This window comes from Meriones unguiculatus, chromosome 1 (genome assembly GCF_030254825.1).
Source record: "Meriones unguiculatus strain TT.TT164.6M chromosome 1, Bangor_MerUng_6.1, whole genome shotgun sequence".
NCBI lineage: Eukaryota > Metazoa > Chordata > Mammalia > Rodentia > Muridae > Meriones > Meriones unguiculatus.
The window spans coordinates 145994122-146011202 of NC_083349.1; the positions used below are offsets into that span (position 1 = coordinate 145994122).

The 17081-nt window shown below is 50.5% G+C and overlaps 1 protein-coding gene across 1 annotated transcript; it reads right to left on the reverse strand.

Moving 5' to 3' along the window:
* Positions 1-1328: 1328 nt before the first annotated feature.
* Positions 1329-16379, reverse strand: Slc1a5 (solute carrier family 1 member 5). The gene is made up of 8 exons (XM_021644151.2): positions 15258-16379; positions 12064-12106; positions 11143-11190; positions 9038-9198; positions 5458-5691; positions 3599-3793; positions 3386-3520; positions 1329-2080 (listed from the first exon to the last, which is right to left on the reverse strand). Exons 1-8 carry the CDS (start codon positions 15818-15820, stop codon positions 1843-1845), a joined length of 1617 nt encoding a protein of 538 aa, XP_021499826.1. The 5' UTR covers positions 15821-16379; the 3' UTR covers positions 1329-1842.
* Positions 16380-17081: the final 702 nt, after the last annotated feature.

Genomic DNA, 17081 nt, shown 5'->3' on the forward strand with positions numbered 1-17081 from the left:
CCTTCACTTGGGCATCATGGGAGAGCTGGCCTAGCCCCTAGCCAGCTGCCGTATTCTGGAGAGCCGGGCCCCACACACTGTAGGAGTTGCAGGTGAGCAGGCCCTGAGAAGATGAGCATGGATGAGCTGCCACTCATCTCCTGTGTGGTGACGTGGGTGAGGGAGAGACGCCCTTCTTCCTCCCTTCTCACACTGAGGTAGGTGGGAGTCCTGGCCCTGGGGTCAGAAGAGCAGGAGAGCTGGTTCTGCCCCTCACCAGATGCAGCATTGGGAGAAATAGGCCCTGCACCTCACCTGAGCAGCAAGCAGCACAGTAGAGCTGACCCTGATGGTGGAGTACAGGCAAAAAGGGCCCCAGCGTGTGTATGGAAAGCTGACCCTGCCTCTTGTCTGCCATGCATGTAGCGACATGAGTAAGGGAAGATGCCCCCACGTCCTACCTTGCTACCTATGGCAGGTTGGAGAGCTGTCCCTGCCCCTCACTTGCAGCAGCACTTAGCAGAGTAGACCCTGAACCTTAGCTGGGCAGTACAGTAGAGCTGGCCCCAAGGGCGCGGGGACAGGAGAGGTAGTACAGGAGAGCCAACACTGCCTCTTGTCTGCTATGCCATGGCACAGTTAAAGGCCTTGTCACCTATGGCAGGTGGGAGATGCGGCCCCAGGTCACCAGAGGGAGAGAACTGGCCATGTCCCTCTCCAGAGAGTGGGCCTGGTGCCTCACCTGAGCAGCAGGGTGGAGCTGGCCTGGTGAGCCAGCCCTGAAGGTGGAGGCCTGCGGCTGACCAGCTCAGATAGCTCAGACCCAGATCCAGGGCTTAGAACTGGCCCACCCCAACATCCAACCCATCAATGAACTGCTGGAGCGCATGACAATCCTAAAGATAGTAAAGATCCAAAACTACAGGATCTCCATGACACATGGCATCAACAGGATATCCAAGAGGAGTCACAGTGAGGTTCCAGTATTGACAGAGTAGCAGAAGCCAGAGGCCTAATACCAGAATGACTTGCTAATGAACATTAGCAAGCAAAGAAGCATAGACAAAAGGGTATGTGAAGGGACACATCCATGACTCACTGTGGGAGACACTGACTCACTACAACTTCCACAACATCCTTCCCGCTCTGTTGGGAGGGAGCTAACAAGGGGGCAGAGGGCAGTTATGGGGGGAGGGAGAGGTGAGCGGGATTGGGGTGCATGATGTGAAATTCACAAAGAACCAATAAAAAGTTTAAAAAGCAACAAAACAAAACAACAACAAAAAACCCTTGAACTTGTTTCCCAAATGCTGACATGCCTGGTATTAGTGAGACTCTAGGGGGTCTCATTTAATACATTTGACACTGTTTTATTGCTAAAAAACAATGTGCCCTGTAATGACAGTTATTTTTCCTTGGCTTTCCCCTGGGAGTGTTTGTTGTCACAAAGGGACTACTGGGAAGGTCACAGCATGCGCGCGCACGCACACACATGCACACACACACACAACACAGCAGCTATGGCCATTAACATTATCACATCACAATAGTTTTGCCTTCAAAGGGTAAGAGAACTCTACAGGGCACCCCATGGCCTGAGACAGATAGGAGGGATGGCTCCGGGTGGCAGAGAATGTCATCTCCTTGGGTGGGTACGGGTTGGAGACATTTGTGTATACATTCATATATAAATACATGTACCCCAGCAATGAGGCTCCTAAGAGCCTTTACAGGGAGCAGACAGGGCCCTGGCTTCCTGCAGTGTGTAAACAGCAGTGGAGCCCATACCTGTCCATTTAACCAGCCCTCGTGACCCCCACTTCCAATGTGGTATTGCCAGGGCACAGAAGTCCCTCCTAATAATCACATGACGGATTCCTTTTTGCAGGTGGCAGTGGTATCCCCAGCGGGTCCTCGGTACTGTTTGAGAAGGGGGTTCCCTTCTTCTGTGGTGAGGGGCAGTGGATTCAGAGACACTTCATTCTTCACCTGGATCAATTCAGGCTCTGAGCTTGGGATCCTGGTACGATCCACATAACTTTGAAGCAGTCCAGCCCCAAACGCATCACCTTCCACGTTGAGGACGGTACAGGACCTGTCCCTAAAAGGGTACAAGCAGCAACAAAGTGAGAGGGAAGGAAGAGGAGGCAGGAAAGCAGGGCCCAAATGGCCTGCCTCCTCCCACTGAAAATGCTGCCACGAGACAGGATCTCTCAGCACAGCTGTCCTGGAACTCACTCTGTAGACCAGGCTGGCTTCAAACTCAGTGATTCTCACCCGCCTCAGCCTCCCAAGCACTGGAAGATGTGTACTACCAACCTGGTTGAGGTGGCGGCAAGCGGCAGCCTTTAATCCCAGCACTCGGGAGGCAGAAGCAGGCGGACCTCTGAGTTTGAGGCCAACCTGGTCTATTGAGTTCCAGGACAACCAAGGCTACACAGAGAAACCCTGTTTTAAAAAACAAACAAACAAAACAGAACAAAAAACAAAACAAAACAACCCAAACAAACGATGTGCATCTGACATCCTTATGAGACAGCATCTCTTACCGAACTGAACGTAATGACATCTGTCAGTCAGACTGACCGGCCAGTGAGCTCAGAGATCCATCTGTCTCTGCCCAGCCCAAGTTTTCTGAGGCAGGTGGGTCTCTGTGAGTTTGTGATGAGGCCTGCTCCTTTTAGGTAACATAACTACACTTATTTTTGTTTCAGGCCTAACAGTCATATCATCTCAGCTTATCGCTCTAGGGAAAAGCTCTCTGTGCAAGGTCAGGTTGACAAAAAAACGATGTTAATGTTTAGCATACTCTACGGCCTGATATTCCTAGAAGTTCCCCAACCATAACAAACAGCCAGCCCCAGATGCCAGGCACACTTTCAAGGCTAGCTACAACTGCTTCGTCTAGTTAGCAAAAACACCTTGAGGCAGAGATGACTGCCCTGTGCCACCATCCTTCCCCCTGTGGGAGCTGATTGTGGTTTTTTGCCTTGATAAGCTGGCTGTGGAAGACAACCAATGTCACAATTTGGCTCAGGTGTCCACTGTGTCCCTGATCATGGCCAGGGGTCATTCTTTGGCTGTTGTGCTCATTAAACCATCTGGGTCTAACCGAGACCAGTATCTGAGTGGTTTGTGCTGCTTCCTCTGGACCCTAACATTCAAGGCCTGGTTTACAAAGCAAATCCAGGATAGCCAAGGCCACACAGAGAAACCCTGTCCTGAAAAACAAACAACAAACAAACAAACAAAAAAACCAAAACAAACAACCCTAGGGTACTAACCATCCCCATGAATGGGACAATTAAGTTCCCACCTGCATCTTCTAGACCTGTCTTGTCTTCGTGTCCTCATGCCCTTTCCCAGGAGACTCCTCAGTCCCCCAAACTCCCAAGGCTCCACTCACACTAGCCAGTCCACGGCCAAGATCCAGGAGATGCCACTGACAGGGAGGTTGACTGCTTCCAAGATGGTGGCAAGGGTGAGGACGCCCCCTGCAGGGATGCCTGCTGCTCCGACGCTGGACGCAGTGGCTGTGACCCTGGGGAAGGAGGAGGAGAGGTGAGGAAGCTGCATCAGTGATGGAGGCAGGGCTCCTGCCACAGCACCCCGCACTCACAGGATGACGATGATCTTCACGAAGTTCAGGGACACCCCATTTAGTTGTGCAATGAACACCGCCGCCACACACTGGAACAGCGCCGCCCCATCCATGTTTACCGTGGCACCAATGGGAAGGATGAAGCCACTGATATGTTTAGACACACCGTTCTTCTCCTCTACACACTTCATCATCAGGGGCAAGGTGGCAGAGCTGAGGGAGAACATCACACTGGGTGAACCCGGGCAGGCACTCCTGGACCACAAAGGCTAGGCCGGCCCAGTAGCCACTCTGGGGGTCCAGCCCCAGCTGAGGTCCTCACCTACTGCTCAGCCCTACCCACCTCATCCAGAGTCCCCACCCACCTGCTCAAAACCCCCTTCCTCCCGCTAAACAGACGGCTCCTGAACAGTACTGGGAGTGTAGTATGAGGCCTCCGCAAACACCTGCAGAAGGCTGGATGTGGTGAATGCTTGTAACCTCAACACCTGGGAGGCTGAGAACCAAGGTTCTTTTGTATGGGTATGCATGTTTTTTGTTTTTTTTTAGACAGGGTCTCACTATGTATGTAGTTGGCCTAGAATTTGCTACGCAGAACAGGCTCTCTTCGAATAGAGATCAGATTCTCCTACCACTGACTCCCAAGTGCTGGGATTCAAGCGCCACCATACCCGGAAGGATTCCAAGTTTGAGAGCAGCCTAGGCTAACCCAGTGAGACCTTGCCTCAAAACCAAGAGGGCTGGAATGTAGGTCAGTGGTTAAGCATGTGCCTAGACGGCCCCAGTTAGGGCAGATGGGTATGGCTCTGTGGTGGGGCTCATCCTTAGCACAAACAAGGTCATGGTTTCAATCCAAAGCACCACAAAGGTGGGGGGAGGGATAAGGTAAAGGTGTTTGTTGCCAAACCCAACATCCTGAATTCAACCCGAGTAGAAAAAAGGCTGTCCTCTGACCTCCATTGATGTACAAACATATACAAGAATAAATGTTTTTTTTTTTTTGAGACAGGGTTTCTCTGTGTAGCCCTAGCTATCCTGGGAACTCATTCTGGAGACCAGGATGACCTCAAACTCAGAGATCTGCCTGCCTCTGAGATCAAAGGAGTGTGCCACCACCACCTGGCTAAGAATAAATGTTAGAAAAAACCCAAAAGGCTGGGGAGATGGTTCTGGTTGTACAAACATGATGATCAGAGTTCAATTCCACATATCCATGTAAAAATCAGACACACAGTCCAAATTTCTATGCTCCTAGCACCCCTACAGAGACAGAAGGTGGGGATCCCAGAAACTTGAAGGCCAGCTAGCCTGAATACACAGAGGCAAACCAAAGACAATCAAAGAAGGTAGGAGGTAAGGAGGGCACCTGTAGTGTCCTCTGACTTACACACACACTGCACTGTGAGCCTACACTTGCATGTATACAGCACACACAAACGAAAGAAGAAAAAAGTGACAGAAAAAAAAAGGCTAAGTCAGTCGTTGTCTCATTCTTTTCGAGGGCAGTAGAATCGAGAGCCCCAAGCAACTAAGAAGGAGGGCTGGAGAGATGGTTCAGTGGTTAAGAGCAATGGTTACTCTTCCAGAGGACCTAGGTTCAATCCCCGGTACCCACATGGTGGCTCATAGCTGTACATACAGTCCCAGGGCAATCAAACACCCTCTTCCTGGCCTCTGTAGGTACTGCAGACACTGCAGACGTACATTCAGGTAAGACACTGATGGTACACGTAAAATACAAAATAAAGAAAAACCGTCACAGAGAAAAAGGACATCTGTGTCCACATCAAAGAGCCCTGGTCACAATATTTCACAGGTCTTCAAACAGCAAAACCTGCTCCCAGGTCCCTTTGTTACATCTGGTTAGCAGGGCTCACCTAGAAGAGGTCCCAAAAGCTGTGGCCAGTGGCGTCGAGATGCCCCACAGGAACCTATAGGGGTTTTTTCGGGTGAAGATGAAGTAGATGAGAGGCAGAACCAGGAGCCCATGGATGGCATGGCCCAGCAGGCAGCAGAGGATGTATTTGCCGAGGCGGATGAAGAGCTGGCTGATGTCTTTCACCTCCACAATCTTGCTGGCCACCAGGAACAAGATGCCCACAGGCGCGTACCTGTTCACCAGGGAAGACACATGGCTGCTGCAGACTCTGCGACTGTCCCAGCACTGCAGCTGACCACATTTCCCAGCCTCTCCCTGAAGTCTGGAGTTGCCCAGGGCACCACCCTTGTCCTGTGAGAGACTCGGCTGCTTGTAGACACGCTTCTTCCCTTTGAAGCCCGCACGCTCCCATTCCTGCCTGAACAGTGGCTTTTGATCTAGACTTGACAGTGAATGAGAGAAAGAAGCACCCACCACTGAGTCATTTCCTTTCGGCTTGCTTGGTATAGCAACTGCTGACAGGAACACACTCTCAGAAAAAAAGAAGAAGGTTTGACTGGGTCACGCTAACTCCCAGGTCTATGGCACTTGCAGCATAGCCAACCCTAAACCTTTGATCATGGCTGACTGATACCCCACTAGGGAGTTCCTCTTATAAGCACGGTGGTCGTAGCTAGTAGAGCCAACACTGAACATGCGTCTAAAACACACTACAAGGCTGCCATCCAAGACTTAGGAAGTTAAGGCCAAGGCCGGGGTCTGGAGAGATGTCTCAGCAGATCACTGGCTGCTTTTCAGTTTCCAAACCCACATGGTGGCTCACAACAGCCTGGAACTCCAGCTCCAGGGAATCTGAAACTTTCTTCGAACCTCCACCGGCACTGAATGCACAAGGCACTCAGGCATACATGCAGGCCAAACACTCATCCACATAAAATTTAAATTATTATATATACATACAAATTTATATAATTGTATTTAATATACATTATATGTAAATATGTTTCTATATAAGTTTATATATATGAATATATATGAATGTTAAAGGCATAAAACCCTGTCTCAAAGAGCCCCTGCCTAGAATCCCCCAGTGAGGGGCTGGGGTGTGGCTCAGTGGTAGAGCTCCTGCCTAGAATTCCCCAGTGAGGGAGTGGAGGTGTGGCTCAGTGGTAGAGCCCCTGCCTGGAATCCCCCAGTGAGGGGCTGGGGGTGTGGCTCAGTGGTAGCCTAAAGCCATGTTTTTAGTCTTCACCACAAAATAAATAAAACACCAACCAGGCAATGTAACGCTACTGACCTTCAGGAATTGCTATAGGATGAAGTGAGACACTAGCTGGGAGGCATTTGTACCCACTTCTGGTGCAACTACCATCCCTGTCTCCTAGAGCAAAGACTCCCATGGTGCTCCTGTTGTCAGCCACGTTTCCCAATACCCTCTTGCCTGGCTGGCCAAGGTTGATTGTCTCCTCAGCTCTTTCTTCTTTACACAAAAGAAAGGTGCCAGTTCCTAGCCATTTGTGCAATTAGGGAAGGCCAGTTGGCCAAGTCCTAGCCATTTAGACTTGCCTAGAAATTTATAAGCACAAATGCTTAAATAAATATTTGCCATTGTTTATTCTGAGCATGGGACAGACCAGGTACTGTCCAGAGAACAGTACAGGTTATTAACTCTTTTGTGTCCTTTGAAGCAGCTGGCACCGCCCCCATTTTCTGTGGAGAAAAACTGCGGCATAAGGAAGTTAAGTCTAATTCTGAGTACAGCGCCCAGCTGGTAAAGGGCAGCACCAGTGCAGGAGACCAAGCTGCCTTAGAAGCTGTTCTTATCCACGTCACCACCTTGATGATCCATCTTAGGGCTCTCACTGATCAAGACACACTAGGGACAGGCATGCAGCTCAGTGGTAGCATCTAGAACCTCCCAGGGTGGGGCTGGGGTGGGGCTCAGCCAAAGATTACTTACTTGGCTCTGGGCCATATTCCCAGCGCCACACACACAGACAGCACCCGAGTGTGATTGTGGACACCTATATTTCCATCAGTCAGGTGCGAGACTGGAGGAATATTGAGTCTGAGGCAAGCCTGAGCTACATAGTCAAACCCTATTTCCAAAAAATCTACAACAAAAAGGCATGAGCAATGAGCATGGCAGTTGTTTTGTTTTGGAGACAGGAATTCTCTGTGTAGCCCTGGCTAACCTGGACTTGCTTTGTAGACCAGGCTACCAATGAACTCACAGAGATCCACCTGCCTCTGCCTCCCCCAGTGCTGAGGATGTGTGCCACCACACCTGGTTTTGTTTTGCTTAGCTTTGGAAGTGTTGCCTCACGAGATTGGTACTGGCTATGTAGAACAGGCTGGACTCAAATCCACAAACATCTACCCTCTTGCCTCTGCCTCCCAAGAACTGAGATTAAAGGCATGTTCCACCATACCTGACTAAAAATTTTCCCATTCTTTTCTGTGTATGAGTGTTTTGCCTACATGTATATCTATTCATCATGTTCATCCTGGGGGCCCTAAGATGCCGGTGGTGGTGGTGGGGTCCGATCTCCTGAAACTGGAGTTATAAATGATTATGAGCCACCATGTGGGTGTTTGAAATCAAACCTAGATCCTCTGGAAGAACACTGAATGCGTAAGGTGCTTTTGCTTGTATGTCTGTGCACCACATGGGTGCAGTGCCCACACACGCCAGAAGTGGGCAACGGATCCCCTGGACCTGGAAGATGTTTGCAATGCTGGCTAACTGACCCAGGTCCTCTGGAAGCCATGCCAGGGATATTAACCACTGAGCCATCTCTCCAGCCCCAGGAAAATTCTGTATGTTGTAATCTGAAGAGCTTTAAAAAATATATATATATAATATATATATATATAATTATATATATATATTATATATATATATATATATATATATATATATATATATATATATATATAATATTTGGTTTGATTTAGTTTAAGCAGCCATCTTGTCTTTTCAGATCCAGGCAAGGTAGGTGGAGTTGATATGAGACCAGATGGACACGGGGAAAGCCGGAGGCCTCTGTGTATGGTTCTCACTTTCATTTCCTGAAGTCATTTAACAAAAACCAAAGGATGGTACACATGTCAGGAGCTGCTAACTAGTTTCCTAACTAGCCAGGCACAGGGATGGAGCACATGCCCCTGTGAGGCTAGCACTGTCTAGCTGCATGACAGATACCCTGACCCCAAATAAACCTCTCCTGTGCTTTCATGATTCACCTACTCTATGGGAACTGGGTATGGCAGGTACTGTTCCAAATCCTCAATTCAAAACAAGCCATGTTATTACATTAAAAGCTGTGGCACATCAGTTTGGCTGTCATCCATCACCTTCTAGTACAATAAAGGAGGCAAATGCATCAGTCCCAATGCCAATGGAATACCAGGATAGTTACCCTTTTTATATATGAGGAAACTGAGGCACAGGGAAGGCTCATCATTCACACAGCCAGGGAATGGTGGACACTAGATTTGAATGCAGACTCCTTTGGGCTCTGGGGAGCGCATCGGTACCAGAGACAACACGGCCATCCTTCATCCCCATCACCTACCACATAATCCAGGAGACCAGGACCATAGTGGCATCGTTGAAGGAGTTGAAGAAACGAATGAGCAGTTCACCGTCAGGCCCCAGCTTCCTCAGAGCCACACCAAAGACGATAGCGAACATCACCAGGCCCAGGATGTTCATGCCATCCTCCTCACACCCCACCTTCGGGGAAGAAACAGAGCAGGCAGACAGAGAGAGCATTAACACACCTGTACAGCTACTGAGTACCTGTCCTAGGTTGCCAAAGCCCAGGAAGCTAGATCAGGGCTCACTACTGATCTAACTGGGCTGGAACTAACCAGTCCTGCTTTTTATTTCTTTATTATTATTATTTTGGTCAGCTTTACACAAGGTAGGTTATCTTGGAAGAAGGAACAACCTCAGCTGAGGAGCCATCATATTGGCTGTAGGCAAATCTGTGTAGCATTTTCTTGATTAATAACTGATGTGGGAGGTCCCAGCCCACTGTGGTTAAGAGTGTTACCCCAGGGCAGATGGGTTCTGGATTCTATAAGCTGGCTGAGCAAGCCAGTAAGCAGTATTTCTCCTTGGCCCCTGCTTCATTCAAATCTTGCTGCCAGATCGCTGCACAGTGTCCCTCTGTGACAGACTGTGGATACAGCTAAAGGTAAAACAAACCCTTTCACTGGACATGATGGTGTATGCCTTTAATCCTGCACTCTGGGAAGCAGAGACGGTCGGATCACTGTGAGTTCGAGGCCAGCCTGGTCTACAAAGCAAGTCCAGATAGCCAAGGCTAACAGAGAAACCCTATCTTGAAAAAAAAAAAAAAAAAACAACAACCAACCAAACAAAAAACTCTTTCTTTTCCAAGCTGCTTTTGGTCATGATGTTTCTTACAGCAATAAAAAGCAAACTAAGAGAGTACCGAAGCAAGGTAGGTACTGACAGGAATTATCAGCTGGGAGTAGATGGGGCTGGAGTAGATAGAATTTGGACCCCAGTATTCATGTATGTCATAACATGGCTGTCCTACCAACACCTCTAACCCCATCTCCAAGGAATCAACAACTTCTTCTGGCCTCTATGCACGAAAGCAACATGAATCTATCAATCAATCTTTTAAAAAGGTGGGGGGGGGTTGAGGGGGGAACTTGCCACCAAGCCTGATCACCCAGATCTGATTCTAAAGAGACCTACTCAGTAGGAGAGAACTGACTCCCACAATCTGTCCTCTGACCTCTACATACATCCCCCCACACATGCATTCACATGAGGCTCTAGAGAGCAGAACCCAGAAATGAATATAAACTGAGCATTCAAAGACCAAGGAGAAACATACCCTTGCTAACAGGAAATGAACTAGGCAGACACAGAGAGGAGCCAGGGGGCTGGAGGCATGGCTTGGTATTGAGGGCTTGCCCAGCAGGCATCAGGGAAGAGTTGGTCCCAGAATCTCAGGAGATACTAAGGAACACGGAATTTCATAGGGTCTCATAACCCAGGCTAGCCTCTGAACCTCATAGGGATCCAGAGATAACCCTGAACTTTTTGATCCTCCTGCCTCCATATCCCTAGTGTAGGGTGACAGGCACACACTACCACTCCTGGTTCAGATGGTGCTAGGGATAGAATCTGGGCTTCATCCACGCTAAATAAACACTCCATCCACTGAGCTGGAGCCCCAGCTCCAAGGACTACATACATGGCCCTGCCTGTCCTGGAACTCACTCTATAGGCCAGGCTGGCCTCAAACTCAGAGATCAACCTGCCTCTGCCTCCCGAGGGCTGGGATTAAAGGCCTGTGCCGACACCATCTTAGACTGAAAACTTTAAATCAAATTTCACACTATACCTTTTTTTTTTTCCTTCAAATGTGCTTGCCTACACTATCTGTGTGAGGGTGTCGGATCCCCTGGAACTGGCGTTACAGACAGTTGTGAGCTGCTGTGTGGGTGCTGGGAATTTAACCCAGGAAAAGCAGACTGTACTCTTAACCACTGAGCCATCTCTCCAGCCCCCACACCATCTGGTTTATTTTTTTTTTTGGGGGGGAGGCTCAAACAGCAAAGTGTAGGAGGCAAACTGAAAAGCCCCAATAGGCCAGTGGTGTAGCGTAGCTTCCTCAGCCCCTGCCTTGCTCACCTGGACCGCGGTTGCGTTGATCTCTCTTTGTGGACAGTGGTTGGCTCGCTGCAGACAGGGTTGAAAGGATTAGTGCCAACTGTCATCATGGCTCCCAACTACCATGCTGGGAACAGCAATGCCCAAAACCTGCTCCACCCTGGCCCCTCCCACCTTCCCACCCACTGCCTTCTGAAACAGTCTTTGTAACCCAGGCTGGCCTAGAATTCCCTATGTGGCCAAGGACGACCCTGAGCTTCTGATATGTCTTTGTTCCTACTTATTGCTGTAATCACAGGTGCGCCACTATGCCTGCTGTATGTGGCATGGATGGAGCCCAGGGTTTCACACATGCTAGGTACGCTCTCTGCCCATGAGCCACAGCCCCAGTGGCAAGGACCGCACACTAACCCTGAGTTTAAATATAAATTTACACTAAACTTTTGGGAGATTCAAAAGACAAAGAGGAGGAAGAGGAGGTGCCTGGTGGCCAGGCTCTGTTGAACCTCCACCATTCAGCTCACCTGTAGTGCCCATGAGTCGGTTTTGGATACATACGAGGTAGCATACTGCAGATGGAGTGAGGGAAGAATAACCTTGATCTCCTGATCCTTCCCCATCAACTTCCCAAGTGCTGGGATTATAGGTAAGAGCCATCATGCCCAGTTTCATTTACTGAGACACTATCTCCTTGGGTAGCCTGAACTCTCTATGCTCTTACCTCAGCCTTTCTGAGCTAGAATTACAGGCTCCACCAAGGCTCTCACATATTTTCATTTCTTTCTTTTTAAAAATTAATTTCATTAGTGTGTGTGTGTGTGTGTGTGTGTGTGTGTGTGTGTGTGTGTGTAAAACCCAGAGGCCCCCTGGCAAGTTAATACAGGCATTTTCCTTTTTTCTGCCCCTCGCCACCCGGCTCCTAGCACATCCCATAGGACTCACAGATCGAAATGCAGCAGACACCAGATTGGAGGGGAAAACATCCCTGCAGAAATAGACAGTGTCGTTAGGATGCTGTGATGAGAGTGTGGGGACGAATCAAACAGGAGAGGGACAGGGCTGGCCTCTCTTGGTTGTGAAAGAAAAGGGTCTCGTGTAGCCAGGCTGGCCTCAAACTCACTGTGTAGCTACGTAGCTGAAGGTGAGCTCAAACTTCGGACCCTCCTGCATCCACCTCCCAAGTGCTAGGATTACAACCATGTTCTTCATGACACACATACCCCAGTCCAAAATTTTTCTTTGGATAGTGTCTTGCCTCATAGCCCTGGCTGGCCTTGAACTCACAGGGATCCACCTGCCTCTGCCATCGTGCTGGGACTGAAGTCATGTGCCACCATGGCCAGCCATAAACATTTGTTTACTCACTGGGGAGCATATGTGTGCCCCCATTTGAGTGCAGGAGTCGTTTTTTTCCATCTATTGTATAGTTCTGGATTTCAAACTCAGGTTTTCAGGCTTGGCAACAAAAGTACCTAAAGCCCTGAGCCACACATACACCCCAGTCCTTTTGATTTTTTTTTTTTTTTTTTTTTGCCATAATAGAACCTTGCCCATTCTACCACTGAACCACATCCTCGGTGTTCTTTATTTTTTGAAACAGGGTCTTGCTAAGTTATCCAGGCTGGCCTCAGACATGTGTGATCCTTCACACCTCAGACTAGCTGGAGATACAGACAGCCCAACACCACTGAGCCAGCACACCTTTTCCAGGATGTGGAAGTTTCAACTGGCCTCTTCTGGCCCCAGGAAGCCGGTATTTTCAGAACCAAGGGATTGTGAGTTAGGGGAAAAAAAAATACTGGGCTTTTGAGAAGCAGCCAAGGGCAGGGTCATACCAGGCCTCAGCTCCGCCCCCAGAAACCATTTAATACCCTGGGCGTCTTGCATCAGCTACTTCTACTTCCTGGAGGGCTCAGGTCAAGTTTATCCCTAAGGGACAGGCTGGTGGGTTGAGGGGTGAGGCCTGAGCTTGATGAATGGTGACAGGCTAAGAGCTGGTGACAAGGGACGGCTGTTCTGGCCATGAATATTCATCTGTCCTTGCATGGCCACTTGTGTGTGTGTGTGTGTGTAGTATCTGCCATATGCCCCGTGGGGCACTACTGCTTTACACAGACAACTCCTTTTTAACTGAAGGGACTGCAGGTATGTTGGTGCAGGCATGGGGACTGCTGCAAAGACAAGGCTACACAGCATGACCCTGTCTCAAAAATCCACAAATAAACAAAATACAAACTAAACAAAAACAACAAGGAAAAGTGAGACACAGAAAGGCAAAAAAAAAAAAAAAAAAAAAAAACAAAAAAAAAAACTAGCCCAAGGAAGTGAGAGTTTGTCCTGGTGCAGGCTGGCCTAGAACTCCTGATCCTCTTGCCTCCACCTCACCAGTGCTGGGTCTTGGCACTGTGGGTCACCACATCTGACTCGTACTGCCCATTTGAGCATGGGTTTGAGCATTCACACGGCCGGTGGCATGATTGAGGGTGGCTCCATGCTGGGCAGTGGTGGCACTTGTCCTTAATCCCCGCACTCAGGAGGCAGAGGCAGCTGGATCTCTGAGTTCCAGGATGGCCAAGGGCACACACAGAGAAACTCTGTCTCTAAACAACACTAGAGAAACAAACAAACAATGTGGCTCCACCAAGAGTGCTAGTGGGGGAGATAGGAGGTTCAGACGAGCTAGAAGACAGATCACCAGCTCACATACGGCAGCTTTCAATCTCATCTAACTACAGCCCCGGGAAATACAACCACCTTCCTTTGGCATCTGTAGGCACCAGGCACATAGTAGTGCGAACATAGGCGCACACGAGACACCCATACACATAAAGTAAGGGAAGAATGTCTAGGTGCCCGGCCCCGGGTGGATATGTGTGTCTCACTGCCAGTTGAAGGCCACGTGTGTTTGAGTGCCTGTGTGCACTTGCGTGCCAGCTGGTTGCGAAGGATTCTGGCTAAGACTGAGGGTGGTCAGCCAGCCAAGTGTGAGTTCCAGCTGTTTTGAGCGAGAGTGGGAGGAAAAACCGCTGTTCATAAACAGCCTGAAGGCGGGTGTGCCCGTTTGCAGCCCAGGGCAGGGCCCAGGATCCAGCTAATCTCCACCAACCAGAAGGTATACTCAATTCAGGGACCAAGGGCCCAGTCTGGGGCCCAGCAGCAGAGGGTGCTGTTCTCTGACTCACTGTTTCCTCCCCATCTTCTCTCTTCCAGTCGCCGATCTGAAGACACTGAATCAGAGGCCCTCATGGCAAGGCCACATGGACTGGGAGTCTAGAGTTGTCCAAAGTGGAGAGTGTACAGGAGGGTTCAGTGCCCCCTCCCGCTTGGGGGGGAGGGGAGGCACTAAAGGGCAGCAGAAAGGAGGAAATGAGATGGTGAGGCAGGGAGGGAGAAGGCACCGGAAGGCTGGCTGCCTGGCCCAGCTGAACTACAGGGGTTATAGAGAGTACCAGGACACTCATTGCTGTGAATCAGGAAACCCCTCACATCACCACTGGGCCTCCCTGGGTCCCTGGGTCTGAATCTTAATCCAGGAGCCCCATCTCTGCCCTTTGCCTCTCCATAGTTTGAACAGCTGTTTTTCTGTGGGGCATACTTTCTTGGGGGGGGGGCGGGAAGGGGCTTGGCTCTGGCTCTTTTCCTTAGGGCAGACCTTGTATCCCTTCTGACACTCCCTTTACAAGCAAGAAGGCCGAGGCAGGACTGCTGGGAGAGCAGCCTGAGTTATTTCTGAGCTACTCGTAGCCTTGTTTTCAGTAAGGAAAATGATGCTGTCATTCCCATCAACTGGGGGATAGAGGCAGGAAGAACTCCTGTTCAAGGCAATGCTTGGCTGTGGAGATCCTGTATACTCTGTCTTCAAAAACATAACAAGACTAGGAATGAATACTCTTCTTCCCTATGTCTAGATCTGCCCCCAAATTTAGGGAACTTCCGTAAAAGTTCACCCACTCGTCACCATTACCTCGTGTTTGCCTAGACTCTAGAAGGCATGTCTCACTCTGGAGGACCCAAAGTCCCATTCTTTGTCACTAGTGGTGGCACACACGTGTAATCCCTGCACCCGAGAGGGTAAAGAAGAAAGATTGCTCGCTTGCACCGGGCCCTTCCCACCCCAATGCCCGGCGGTAACACACCTTACAAGGTCCAGGAAGGAATCCAGCACCTCCTTGGTGGGTGTATTGTGGACACTAGGGTTTCCGACCGAGTCGTTGACGGGGGTAAAGGCGGCGCCCGGCTTCAGCACCAAGGCCAAGCCTACGCCAAGCGCGGACGCGAGCAGTGTGGTGACCAGGAAAAAGAGCAGCGCCCAGGCGCCCACGCGGCCGAGCGCGCTAGGGTCCAGGCTGGCCGCACCTCCGATCAGGCTGCACACCACGAGCGGCAGGATAATCATCTTCAGCAGCCGCAGCAGCAGCTCTCCCGGGAAGCAGAAAGCAGCCAAGCGCGCGGGGCCCAGCGCTTCAGCTCCGCCTGCCGCCAAAACCCCCAGCCCTAGCACCACTCCGGCCACCACCGCCACCACCGTGAGCAGCACCAGCAGGTTGGCGCGAAGGCAGCGGCGCACCTGGTGCCAGGAACTGCAGCAGCCACCTGCTGTCGAACCCTTGTCCTCTCTGGAGCCCAGAGCGGGGCCAACGTTCGCGGTGGGATCCACCGCCACCACTTTGGGGTCGGCCTTAGGGGGATCCACGACCATGCTGAGCCGCAATTGCGGGTTCCTTGCGCGCCTAGAGCCTGGGCAACGTCCTTAGGACGGAGAGCGGAAGCTAGAACTTTGCAGCGGTCCTAGAAGTTGTGCGTCCCACCCGCTCTCGGAGGCTGGAGGGTCCTAAGATCCTCGGGAGGCTGTGTGCCAAGAACCCTTTACTTTTCCAGGCGGGGTCGAATCTCCGAAAACTGGGAGCTGAGAGCACCTGGGCTGCTTTTCTTTTTTGTTGGGGGGCGGGAAGGACAGTTCTTCAGGCCAGGGCGTGAGATGAGGGGTGTCTTTGATTCCGAGGATTGAGGACGCTCAGGTGGCCGAGATCATCAAGAAGTTCAACCTAGGTGGCGTAGATCCAGGATGCCTGGCTCCGGGAGACCTGGATCCCAAAGCTGGGGCACCCGCTCTCGGACACTTGGGTACTGGAGACGGAGGGTCTGCGGCCCTGGAGAGGAAGTCAGATTCCTGGATGCATAATAGGCAGCGGCCCGGGAGCGTAGAAAGTGGCGCCAACGAGCATAGGAAACACCTCCCGGGCGGCGCCGAGTGCTTCTGAGAGGGCTAGACAGAAGCAACTAAGATTAAAGGTGGAGGGCGGGGCTTGGAAAGGCGGGGGCCAGACCGCTAGCACTGATTGGTTACGGAGCGTTTGGCGCTAGGTGGCGAGCGAGGGGCGGAGCCAAGACCAAAGGGGGGCTGGTCACCCAACCAAGGCTGAATAATAATACCCAGTAATGGGCGTGACCAGAAAGGGGCGGGGCATTGGGAATCTATCCAAACCACACCCATCCACGTGTACCCCATCCGGGCCAAAAGAATCTAGCTGTGGATTGTATATGATAAAGCACAGCGGGACCTCTAGAAAGGGCAGGTAGACGTTGAAAAGCTTTCATTTTTGTTGTTTTTGTTTTTATTTATACTTTTTGCGACAGGGTTTCACGTAGCCCAGGCTGACCTCAACCTTCCTAAATAGCCAAGGATAACCTTGAAGTGTTCTTGCCTTCACCCACTAAATCCTGGGTTTATAGGCCTATAATCAGGCTCCTCTCCTTTGAAAAACTGCTTCAGGGTGATTAACCAAAAGTGATGGTGGTATGCCTTTAATCCCTGCACTCGGGAGGCAGAGGCAGCTCTGTGAATTCAAGGCCAGACTGGTCAACAGAGGGGGTTCCAGGACAGTCAGGGCTACACAGAGAAACCCTGTCTCGAAAAACAAACCAAAGGGAGGAGGCCAGAGGCGGGCATCAGGTGACAG